At 29.5% G+C, this 12,846-nt stretch overlaps 1 protein-coding gene across 1 annotated transcript in view; it reads left to right on the top strand.

Moving 5' to 3' along the window:
* Positions 1-2,857: 2,857 nt before the first annotated feature.
* LOC113386454 overlaps positions 2,858-12,846 on the top strand; it is a 19,549-nt gene continuing 9,560 nt past the window's right edge. The window contains exons 1-5 of the mRNA XM_026624234.1: positions 2,858-2,989; positions 5,483-5,703; positions 7,585-7,666; positions 7,708-7,789; positions 10,432-10,763. Of these exons, the coding sequence (XP_026480019.1) occupies positions 2,858-2,989; positions 5,483-5,703; positions 7,585-7,666; positions 7,708-7,789; positions 10,432-10,763 (849 nt within the window). The remainder of the gene's footprint in view (positions 2,990-5,482; positions 5,704-7,584; positions 7,667-7,707; positions 7,790-10,431; positions 10,764-12,846) is intronic.

The raw sequence follows: 12,846 nt of genomic DNA, 5'->3' as shown, positions 1-12,846 counted from the left end.
CGAATAAGATTCACTCCAAAGATTTTATATCACGAAAGTTGCATCTTTAGAAGGTTATTCGCGGAGAGTTGTCTCATCCTCATAAATGTTTCTAACAGTGTCAACATTAGATCAGATCACAACCTATTACATGATTCATATTTAAATTTTTTACACTTTTTGACAAACAATTAATATCGACTTCCTTTTAAGATCAACAATTTAAGTATTCACACCCTGACATATAAAAACACACACATACAATCTCACATCTCTCGTTCAAGTGTTTACACGTGTTACAAAGGGCACACCAGTTTCATTTAGTTAATTTTCGAAAACCAATCGAACAACATCCAGAGAACAATATTATTTGTGTTTTCAAATAATAATTTTAAAAAAGACAAATTTTTTAGTAATTTTGATTTACAAAATCTAATTATTCGGCGGAAAATTAACTCACAAAATCATTTTTGTTAAAAAAGCTTGTTTAGTGAAAAAGTGCTAACAAATATTCAAACATACAGGTAATTAATTCAACTTTGTCATTAACCTTTTCTTAAAAAATTTCCATAACTTTCAAAAAAAAAAATTTTCTATTATGTTTAATATCCTGTTCTGATAATCCACTCATTTATTTTTATCATTTTTATCATTTTCATTTTGAACATATTATCATATTTCTGTACATTATTATATTTTTTACAATTTAATTCATTATTTAAGAAAAATCTATTTTCTTTTCCTAAACATATTGTTTGCTAAAATCTCATCAAGATCATGTTTCTTGACAGATGTCCTGAAGATGGAACGTACCTAGTTCCGAAACGTCGACAATAAACAAATAATTAAATAAAGAAATTGTTTTTTTAAAAACTTTTCTTGTTTTTTATTTTGTATTATTTTTGGATTCTTGTTCGAAACTCTACAAAATATACACAAATCCAAGACTCTACCATTCAATATATATATATATATATATATATATATATATATATATATATAAAATTCATTGATTATTACATTAAAAAATATCGAAAATGTTGTGGCAGTCTTGGAAATTTTGTCTTTTTTGTCAAAGTCTTAGAAACGTTGTCGGAGTCTTAAAAAAGTTTCCGGAATTTTAAAAAAAATTGTCTTAAATTTAATTATTTTGCTAAGCCCTAAAAAGTATTTCGAGTCCTAAATAAGGCTCTGGAGTTCTAAATGAGGCTTTGGAGTCCTAGATAAGGCTCCGGAGTTCTAGATAAGGCTCTGGAGTCCTAAATAAGGCTCTGGAGTCCTAAATAAGGCTCTGGAGTCGTAAATGAGGCTCTGGAGTCCTAAATGAGGCTCTGGAGTCCTAAATGAGGCTCTGGAGTCCTAAATGAGGCTCTTGAGTCCTAAATAAGGCCCTGGAGTCCTAAATAAGGCCCTGGAGTCCTAAATAAGGCCCTGGAGTCCTAAATAAGGCCCTGGAGTCCTAAATAAGGCCCTGGAGTCCTAAATAAGGCCCTGGAGTCCTAAATAAGGCTCTGGAGTCCTAAATAAGGCCCTGGAGTCCCAGATAAGGCCCTGGAGTCCCAGATAAGGCTCTGGAATCCTAAATGAAGATCTGGAGGCCTAAATAAGGCTCTGGAGGCCTAAATAAGGCTCTGGAGTCCTAAATAAGGCTCTGGAGTCCTAAATAAGGCTCTGAAGTCCAAAATAAGGCTCTGGAGTCCTAGATAAGGCTCTGGAGTCCTAGATAAGGCCTTGGAGTCCTAAATAAGGCTCTGGAGTCCTGAAAAAAATTCCTGATTCCCTAAAAAAGTTGCCTTAGGTTCTAATGGATCAGCCTAAAAAATATCCATAAGTACTGAGACTTTAAATTCTAAGATAGTTGCCGGAGTCTTAAAAATGTTTCCAGAGGCCTAAAGTAGTTGCCCTATTTGTTTGCAAAACATGAATCATAAAAAACGAAGATACCTTATCGGATGTGATTGATTGATTTGGGCCTTATCAGCCAAAATAATTCCGATAATATTTTGACGCAGACGAAAAATTTAAAAACAATCACGAAAAAATAGATTAGTAAAAGACTCATACTATAATGTCTATTTATTTGCCTAAATTCCTTAAAATTGTCCAAAACTGGCCAAAATTGCCTAAAATTGTCCCAGACTGTCTAGAACTGTTTAAAATTTTCCAAAACTATCTAGATCTCCTTAAAAGTGTACAAAATTGTTTAAAATTGTCCTAGACTGTCTAGAACTGTTTAAACTTGTCCAAAACTATCTAGATTTCCTTAAAATTGTCCAAAATTGTTCAAAACTGCCAAAATTGTCTAAAATTGTCCCGGACTGTCTAAAATTGTTTAAAATTGTCCAGGACTATCTAGACCTCCTCCAAATTGTCCAAAACTGTCTAAAATTGTCCCAGACTGTCTAGAACTGTTTAAAATTATCCAAAACTGTTGAGAATTTTTCAAAATTGTCCAAAATTGTTCAAAATTGTCTAAATTTATCCAAATTTACAGATTAGTGAAATATTATTATGGCAATGTGTATTAATTTGCTGTGCGATCAGGTGTATTTTACATAACTAGAATTCTGTTATCATAGATATCATAGGATTCTTTCTTGTTTTGTTTGTATGTAAAATACGCCTGATCGCACAACAAATAAATAAACATTTTCACAGTTTCGCTATCAAGTTGCCATGACAACACTATTTTATGATGCAGAATTGACACTTAAGATACTTATAAAAAAGTCATCATTAAATACAGATTTTATTGTTAATCTAACTATTTTTTTTATACAGATCACATTCTCCAAGAATGAACTACCACTATCATCATCTTAACCAATCCAAGAATTTCTAAGTCTAATTTAGGCTAAAATTCAAAAAATGTGAAGCAATGGTCTTAGGTGTTGCAGCCGTTCCAGGCGCCCCCGACACTCTCCTGTGCCATCCAACTCACAGAACAACCCAGATTCTGGCTTATGCAATTCTTCCAGCATGTTTTGGACTATTTATCCACATATTACAGGTAAGAAAAACAAAACTAACTAGTGGTGTATGGCATCGTGCCTTAAGGCAAATTGCTGGAACTTCCCGTACCGCAATAAAATATTCGAGAGTCGTCAAATGTATTATTACAAATACTCTGTAACTTTCATTATTTTTGCTATCTTATTGTTATATCTAAGCAAATCAAATGTAAATTATAAATAAATCAATTTATCTCCAGAATATTAACAATCGTTCGTCAATTCAATTCGATTTTAATTTCAAAAGAAAAATAGTTGCCTAATTTACACAAAATTGAAAAAGTGCTCCCGTATAGTCAGTCATTTGCAAATAATTCTGTGCGGCATTTTCACTTATACTGCGCTCAGCTTGGCGGCATTTTCACATTTTTCAATAGTTTTCACAGAATTGGAAAAGTGTTTCAATACATAAGCAGTCTAAACACATTCGGGTAAACCTTTGTACCAGAGTGGCGCTTAGACTGTGCTTAATCTGGGTAATTTTTTGAATTTTTGTATTTAGTATTTTTCATCATCAACTGTATTTTACCAGACATGAAAATAAAAAGGACTCTACTGACAGGCAAACTATATTTTGCATTATATGAACTGACGAGCAAACTGAAATACTCGTCTGCTCGTCAGTAGAGTCCCTTTTATTAATACTAGATTAATTTGCTCGTCAGTAGAGTCCCTTTTATTAATTCTAGATTAATTTGCTCGTCAGTAGAATCCCCTTTTTAATTCTAATCCTTTTAATAATTTCCTAGCTTTTGCTCTGAGAAGAAAAAGGACTCTACTGACGAGGAAATGTATTTTGCAATATATGAAAATAAAAAAGGACTCTACTGACGAGCAAACTATATTTTACCAGTCATGAGAATAAAAAAGGACTCTACTGACGAACTAGAAATTTAAGAAAGGACACCATTGACGAGTTCCTTTTTCATAAAAATAATGTCTGAAATTGCTCATCAGTAGAGTCCCTTTTTAATACTATATTACTTAGAGTCCCTTTTTGTATATTTTAGCTGTAGCTCGTCAGTAGAGTCCTTTTATTAATTTTCTATCCTTTGCTCGTCAGTAGAGTCCCTTTTTTAATTCTAAATTAGTTTGCTCGTCAGTAGAGTCCCTTTTTTAATACTAGATTAGTTTGCTCGTCAATAGAGTCCCTTTTTTAATACTAGATCAGTTTGCTTGTCAGTAGAGTCCTTTTATTAATATTAGATTAATTTTATCGTCAGTAGAGTCCGTTTTTGATATATTTTAGCTTTAGGTCGTCAGTAGAGCCCTTTTTTAAATACTAAAAATGCGGATATATAAAACACACACATCCATTTAGTTTCTGAGGTATGCCCCTTAAAAATGTTCAGAAACCTTCAAAACGTCGAGAAATGTAAAAATTTTCAATTTCAATTTTCGGCCCATTACAATAACTACCCTACGGGAAGTTAATAACAAATTTGAAATATCTGCTATTTTATTGATTAAATAGAAAATATGATAAAATAGCAAAATTAAAAACAATAAAGTAAAAAAGTAGATGTAAGATTTGAAAAGTCGGATTATTAGAAAGACATTTTTAAGAGTCGATACAATAGAAAGGTGGTGGCCTAACAAAATAAAAATCAAGAAGATATTTGCGAAGCACATAATTTTGTAATGTATAATATTTGAAAGTCGAGGCAGAATTTAAAGAGCAAGTTTAGAAAGATATCTTCACACAAAGACGATAAATTAGAAAGATGAATTCGACGGACAAGAATTAGAAAGAATGGAAAGTCAAAATAACAATACTGCTATTTTATTGATTAAATAGAAAATATGACAAAATAGTAAAACTAAAAACAATATAAAAGTCAGATAATTAGAAAGATATCTTTTAAAGACGGTAAAATAGAAAAGTCGTGACCTAACAAAATAAAAATAAAAAAAATATTATTGGCAAAATTTTGTAATATAATATTTGAAAGACAAGGCAGAATTTAAAAAGCAATGTTAAAAAGATATTTTTAAATCCGAAAATCGAAATCGTTGACACAAATTGTCTCCACACATACACACACATACACACATATCCATTTTCTCTGAGGTATTCCAAATTGTTCAGAAACCTCTAAAACGTGAAGATATACAAAAATTTTCATTTTTGATTTTTGGCCCATTTATATAACTTACCCTACGGCATTTAATTATTATTAATTTTGTATTTGCTTGTTGGATATGATATATAATTTTATTAGCAAATTTAAAAGAGGACTCTACTGACAAGCAAATTTTAAATTTAAACTAGATTAGTTCGCTTGTCCGTAGAGTCCCTTTTTTAATACTAAAAATGCGGACATACAAAAAACATACACACATCCATTTAGTTTCTAAGGCATGTTCTTTAAAAATGTTCAGAAACCTTCAAAACGTCGAGAAATGCAAAAATTTTCATTTGCGATTTACCCTACGGGAAGTTAATAGTAATAACCAATAATATTGACAATCAGTTTTTATTATTATTTCAGACGATAGCTGATGCTGGTCTAGCCTTCCAGCTATGGAAAGCAGATCAGCCTATATGGGCAACCATCACATTCGGCCTAATTTTGGCACCGGCACTTTTAGGAGCCATATTCACTTTATCGCAACCAGAAAATTGGCCAGGGACTCCTAAACGCAACTGCCTGTATATAACCAAGTATGGTATTTACCATATTTTACTGTTCCCTTTGGCAGCAGTCCACAGGTTAGTAGAAATTAGGGTTTATACAAAAACCGACATTTCAAAAACCGGTTTTCGAATTTTAATTTCACTAAAAAACCGGTTTTAACCGTTTTTCGAATTTTATATAGAAAATAAATTTTTGCTCGAACATTCTGTAATTTATCCGCAAATTTAGTGTAATTTAAAGCAGAATTCGAATGAATTTATTTATTATTCAGTTTTATAAATAGTAAACAAAATTATTTTAATTTTAATTAGTAGAACTAAAAAATAATAGTTTATCTTGATTAAATAACTTTGAAAATAATTATTCGTTATTCATGCATCATTTTCACATATAAGAATGAAAATATTTTTATGGTAGTGAAAGGAAAGTTTTCGAATAAATAAAAATAATACATTTTCAAATAAAAAAATTAATTAAATAACAAAAAAAAGAGTGCTCGTAAGGATCCCACGCGATTGAAGTAAAACTTATTTGCTACTGTACAAAGTAGCAAATTTAAGTTAAGTAAAAATAAATATATCATATAACAATTTTGGATAATGTTTATTAATATTATGCTAACACTCGCTCGTGATGCACACATTTATTCGTGTTAACCATTATACACATTTATATAATGATAAATTAGAAATTATATTTCTATAATAGCATTAAAAATATGTATAATATTTAAAAACAATAATGTAATTAAAGTCATACTTCAAATACGACATGATCGGTTTGTCATTGTAATTAGCATTCAGAGGAGAAATGAAGTAATTGCTGATTAATAAATTCTATAATATTCTAAACTAATATTGTTTTCGCAACTTCACTCATCATGTAATAATTGTGTTTGAAGAACTTCATGTAATTAAAATTAACATACATTCATTGACTGCTTGTATTTTTTTTACTTTTTCGCTGGCGATATAATCTCATTCTTTGAACAGCTGTAATATCTGTCTTGCCTAAAAATATTTTCCATTTTAATAACTTCAAAGATTTATAGAAACTACAAGTCCATTATTTTTGAGTTTAATTTTAGTTTTGTTTGTCAGTAGAGTCCCTTTTCAATGTTATTTTTAAATTGCTCGTCAGTAGAGTCCATTTTTCTTTAATTTTTAATTTAATCATCAGTAGAGTCTCTTTGAATTTTATTTTTATTCTGCTCGTCAGTAGAGTCCCCCTCCTTTTTTCATTTTTAGTTTGCTCTTCAGTAGAGTCCCATTTTCTTCCATTTTTAATTTAATCATTAGTAGAGTTTATTTTTCTTTTATTTTTAGTTTTGCTTATCAGTAGAGTCTGTTTTTAATTTTATTTTTAGCATGCTCGTCAGTAGAGTCCCTTTTACTTTCATTTTCAATTTTGCTCGTCAGTAGAATCCTTTTTTCTTTTTCCTTTAATTTTTAATTTAATCATCAGTAGCCTCTTTGAATTTTATTTCTACTTGGTCGTCAGTAGAGTCGCTTTTCCTTTCATTTTCAATTTTGCTCGTCAGTAGAGTCCTTTTTTTTCTTTTTCTTTTAATTTTTAATTTAATCATCAGTAGTCTCTTTGAATTTTATTTCTATTTGGTCGTCAGTAGAGTCCCTCTTTAATTTTATTTTTAGTATGCTCATTAGTGATGTCTCTTTCAGTATGCTCGTCAGTATAGTCCTTTTACCTTTGATTTTAATTTAATCATCAGTAGAGTCTCTTTGAATTTTATTTTTATTTTGCTCGTAAGTAGAGTCTCCCTCCCTTTTTTATTTTTAGTTTGGTCGTCAGTAGAGTCCCTTTTTCTTTAATTTTTAGTTTGTTCGTCAGTAGAGTCCCATTTTCTCCAATTTTTTTTTTGAAAATCAACAAACCCTAGTAGAAATAGAAACCAGATGTTTTTTATCCTATATTTAACTTTTTTTTTCCATTTTTAGGTACTGTCGTCGTATTTTCTGGTCAATGGAAGCCCTGTATGTAGAAGACGAAGGTTTAGAGCGTACAAAATGTTTGAGAAGGGCTACCGAGACTAGTCCTTGGAGCTTTACCACTTTTTGCAGGCTTTTGTGCAAGGGACAATACAGTGCCTGTTTCATATGTGGCTTATTATGCAGGATGATACTTTCAGGGATTATGATATAGGTAAATGATATAAGACAATTCTGCCTGTCTTATGCTTGTTTTTTGTTAGTTAATATTGATTTATTTTATTTATTTATTCTACAAGCCGTCGGTATAATAATATTATAAAAAGGGTCAAGTCAATATTTTATATTGACTTGACCCTTTTATATAATTTAATTAATTATTAGCTATTTTATTACTTATTTATTTATTATTTAATTTATTTAATATAAACTTATTTATATTTAGCTAATTTTAATTATTTTTAAATATAACCAGTTTGTTTGTTTATAAATTAAAAATTTAATAAGTATTTTAATAATCTTTGCAATACTTTTACAAAAAAATTATTTTATTAATCAAATTTTAAGTTATTTATATATGTGACAATGTCTATCTATTTGATGTGCGATCAAATTTGTATTTTACATACAAACAAAGCAAGGTAGAATGTTATGATAACAGAATTCTAGACGGTAGCAAAAATAGTAATTTAGTAATTTTCTTTAACAAACTTTTTTTTAAAATAATGCAAAAACTTGAAAGAATTGTAAATATACCCAAAAATTTAAATATACTTGAAATACACATAAAAATTTGAATAAACGGTCAAGATTTTTAACAACTTTCTAAAATCTAAAATAATTACCATGAATTTGAAAGTCTCAAGAATTTTAAACAAGTATCAAGAATTTAAAAACCCTCAAAATTTTGAAAATCCATCACGAATTTGGAAAATTTTAAATGTATTATAAATATGAAATGCACTCAAAAATTTGAGAATTTGTGAAGAACTGAAGAATTTGTAAAGAACTGAAGAATTTGTAAAGAACTCAAGAATTTGCAAAGAACTTACGAATTTTAAGAGCACTTCAAATTTTGAAAAACTTCAAGAATTTATAAACGAACCCAAGAATTTGTAGAGAACTCAAGAATTTGTGGAAAACTCAAGAATTTGTGGAAAACTCAAGAATTTGTGGAAAACTCAAGAATTTGTGGAAAACTCAAGAATTTGTGGAAAACTCAAGAATTTGTGGAAAACTCAAGAATTTGTGGAAAACTCAAGAATTTGTGGAAAACTCAAGAATTTGTAGAGAGCTCAAGAATTTGTAAAGAACTCAAGAATTTGAAAATAACTTACGAATTTTAAGAGCACTTCAAATTTTGAAAAATCTCAAGAATTTGTAAACAAACTCAAGAATTTGTAAACGAACTCAAGAATTTGTAAACGAACTCAAGAATTTGTAAACGAACTCAAGAATTTGTAAACGAACTCAAGAATTTGTAAACGAACTCAAGAATTTGTAAACGAACTCAAGAATTTGTAAACGAACTCAAGAATTTGTAAAAAACGATCAAGAATTTGCCAAAAACTCAAGAAATTGTAAAAAAAGATCAAGAATTTGCCAAGAACTCAAGAACTTGTAAACGAACTCAAGAACTTGTAAACGAACTCAAGAACTTGTAAAAAAAAACTCAAGAACTTGCAAAAAAAAAATCAAAAACTTGTAAAAAAAACTCTAAAATTTGTAAAAAACTCAATTTGTAAAAAAAAACTAAAGACTTAGTAAAAAAAAAAAACTAAAGAATCAGTAAAAAAAACGAGAATTTGTAAAGAGCTCAAAAATTTGTAAAAAAATCTCGAGAAATTGTAAAGAACTCACAAATTTCAAAAGCACATAAAATTTTGGAAAGCCTTACAAGTTTGTAAACAACTCAAAAATTTGTAAAATTTCAAACATTTGTAAAGAACTCTAACATTTGTAAATAATAACTGATAACAGAATTCTAGATGGTGCAGTTATCGTAACATTCTTCCTTGCTTGTTTATAAGTAAAATACGCCTGATAGTACGACAAATAGATATTTTCACTAACAATAAACAAGCATAATATATCGTTGCCATGACAACCCTATTTTATGAGGCACAGTTGACCCTTAATCATCCCTAATAAATCTAGATTTAGATTATCATAATTGCTAAATTCTTAGTCCTTAGGTATATAATGCATACAATTGCAACCCGACAACGCCAAGTGATATTTAGCTTAAGACTTGTTACAAATCATCATCAAGAATTTGCAAAGAACTCTAGAATTTGCAAAGAACTCCGAAATTTGCAAAAAACTCTAGAATTTGCAAAAAACTCGAGATTTTGCAAAGAACTCGAGAATTTTCAAAGAACTCGAAAATTTGCAAAGAACTCGAGAATTTGCAAAGAACTCGAGGATTTGCAAAGAACTCGAGATTTGCAAAGGACTCGAGAAATTTGCAAAGAACCCGAGAATTTGTTAAGTACGCAAGAATTTTCAAGGAACTCACAAGTTTGTAAAAAAAAAACAAGATTCTGTAAAAAAAAAAGATTCTGTAAAAAAAAGAACCCAAGAATTTGTAAAAAAAGAACTCAAGAATTTCAGAAGCACTTAGAGTGAAAGGTTTCACGAATTTTAAAAATGACGAAGAATATTTAAAGAAAACAAGATTTTTTAAAAAAACTCACAAATTTCAAGAGCACTTCAAATTTGAAAAACCCTCACAAATTTTCAAAAAACTCAAAAATTTGTAAAATCTCCAAGAAAGGACTTAATTTAAAGATTTTTTAAAAAAACTCGAGAATTTGGCAAACTTTTTTAACCTTTACCCTCTGTCTATTTTTCTAGTACGTCTCCAACTAGTGTCAATCTTCAGTTCCCTCCTGCGAATCTCGATGACATCAGCCCTTTACCAGAGATTTCACAGCCAAAAACTTGCAGGAAGACACTATCCCTGGGACAAAAAATTTCCTGGCGAAGATCTTGATGGCCAAAAAAAACACGAAGAACAAAGCAACAATGTGGTTTTGCTGAGCCATCGGCAAATTCCGGAAGACGTATTTTTGCCAGAAAATTTAATGACGTTGGCTGAACAGGATCAGATTTATCGGAAGACTATGAAAATTCCTGGCGAAAATTTTATGGGAAACGAGGGAAAGGATGATTGGGATCACAACAAGGTAGTAAACGAAATATAATAGTCTCTGAATTTTTTTTACTGTGCTCCAATTTGCATGAAATTTTGGAATTAGGTTCATCTTAACCTCAAGTTCGAATGTGAAAACAACTCGGGGGGGTTGCGAGCCCTTAATAAATAAGTGGACATTGAGCCGTTTTATCGCTAGAAAACGTTTTTAACATCAAAGGATATAATTAAAAAATATTTTTTAATACATTTACCTTGCAATAAAGTCAACCCTTCTCAATTGTGTAATTACATTTTTTCAAAAATAACGTCGGAAATCGATATAAGAACTAATTATGAGAACAAAATGTATTTTATAGTTTTTTAAAAAAAACGCAAATACTTTTCAAGTAACTGGCCACTAAAAACTCATATTTTTGGCGTTTCTCTTCGATTTTTGAAATTTCTTGAAACTTGAAATTTCTTGAAAATAATCAAAATCTTAGAGTTGTAACTTCAGTGTAGTGTTGGTTCTGAGTGTCTTTATAAAGAAGTCTTGATATGTAGGAATTGCAAAATATCTTGAGGAAATTTTTTGAGTCTCGAAACTTGTAGAATATTTGAAAAACAATGTCTTGAAATTGATAAAAAATCTTGAATATTTTATGTATAATAAAGTATCTTATGGCTAAAAGGTCCACGTGTTAAATAAATTAATATAGTTTTATATCACTACAGTCAAATGAAAGTTTAACAATTGCAGTAACAAGAACAACAAATATACGAGTTTAGACAAAATTATACTGTTATGTTAACTGTTTTTATTCAAGGGTAGTTTTAAGAGTTGAATAAATTATGGATATGGTAATTATTTTCGAGAAATTGCAATAACATTCATATCATTTTGAATTTTTTAATTTTCTTTCAATTTCAAAATAATAATTTCAAATAATTTTTCATCAAGGGGTTGTTTTTAAGGTAACACTTAACCCTTTTAAGAAAGGGTTAAAAATTTGATAATCAAGATAGAAAACAAAGTTTTTTATGTATTAAAAAAACCGCATTTTTAGTATTAAAAAAGGGACCCTACTGACGAGCAAACTTAATCTATTATTAAAAAAGAGACTCTACTGACGAGCAAACTTAATCTAGAATTAAAAAAGAGACTCTACTGACGAGCAAACTTATTTACGAAAAAATAGGACTTTACTGACGAGAAAAATTACTTATGAAAATAAAATTGGACTCTACTGACGAGCAAAATGATTTATAATAATAAAATAGGACTCTACAGACGAGCAAACTAATCTAGAATTAAAAAAGGGACTCTACTGACGAACAAACTTAATCTAGTATTAAAAAAGAGACTCTACTGACGAGCAAACTTATTTACGAAAAAATAGGACTTTACTGACGAGAAAACTTACTTATGAAAATAAAATTGGACTCTACTGTTGAGAAAAATGATTTACAAAAATAAAATTTGACTCTACTGACGAGCAAAATGATTTACAATTACTCTAATAATAAAATAGGACTCTACAGACGAGCAAACTAATCTAGAATTAAAAAAAGGGACTCTACTGACGAGCAAACTTATTTACGAAAAAATAGGACTTTACTGACGAGAAAAATGATTTACAAAAATTTAAATTGGACTCTACTGTTGAGAAAAATGGTTTACAAAATAAAATAGGATTCTACAGACGAGCAAACTAATCTGGAATTAAAAAAGGGACTCTACTGACGAGCAAACTAATTTGGAATTAAAAAACAGACTCTACTGACCAGCACTCTGAATTACGAAAAAAATAAGACTCTACTGACGAGCAAACTTTATTATGCAAAGTGAAAAAGAAGGACTCTACTGACGAGCAAACTTAAACTAGAATTAAAAAAAGGGACTCTACTGACGAGCAAACTAATCTAGAATTAAAAAAAGGGCCTCTTATTTACTTTATACATAATTCTTACTATAATCATACCGAAAATTTATTCTTAAGCTTTTTTTTAATTTAGAGGATGTTTAAAGGGTCTTAGGGTTTTCACGGGGTTGAAGATGATTTTATTGCAAGGTAAAATGCATTAAAAAATATTTTTAATTATATCCTTTATATTAAAAACGTTTAATACGATAA

The sequence above is a fragment of the Ctenocephalides felis genome, unplaced genomic scaffold (genome assembly GCF_003426905.1).
Source record: "Ctenocephalides felis isolate EL2017-DRISC unplaced genomic scaffold, ASM342690v1 CF-g0.4_SCAFFOLD_03571, whole genome shotgun sequence".
In the NCBI taxonomy this organism is placed as follows: domain Eukaryota; kingdom Metazoa; phylum Arthropoda; class Insecta; order Siphonaptera; family Pulicidae; genus Ctenocephalides; species Ctenocephalides felis.
Note: the sequence above shows the minus strand (reverse complement) of the source record. Positions and strands in the feature narration are given on the sequence as shown.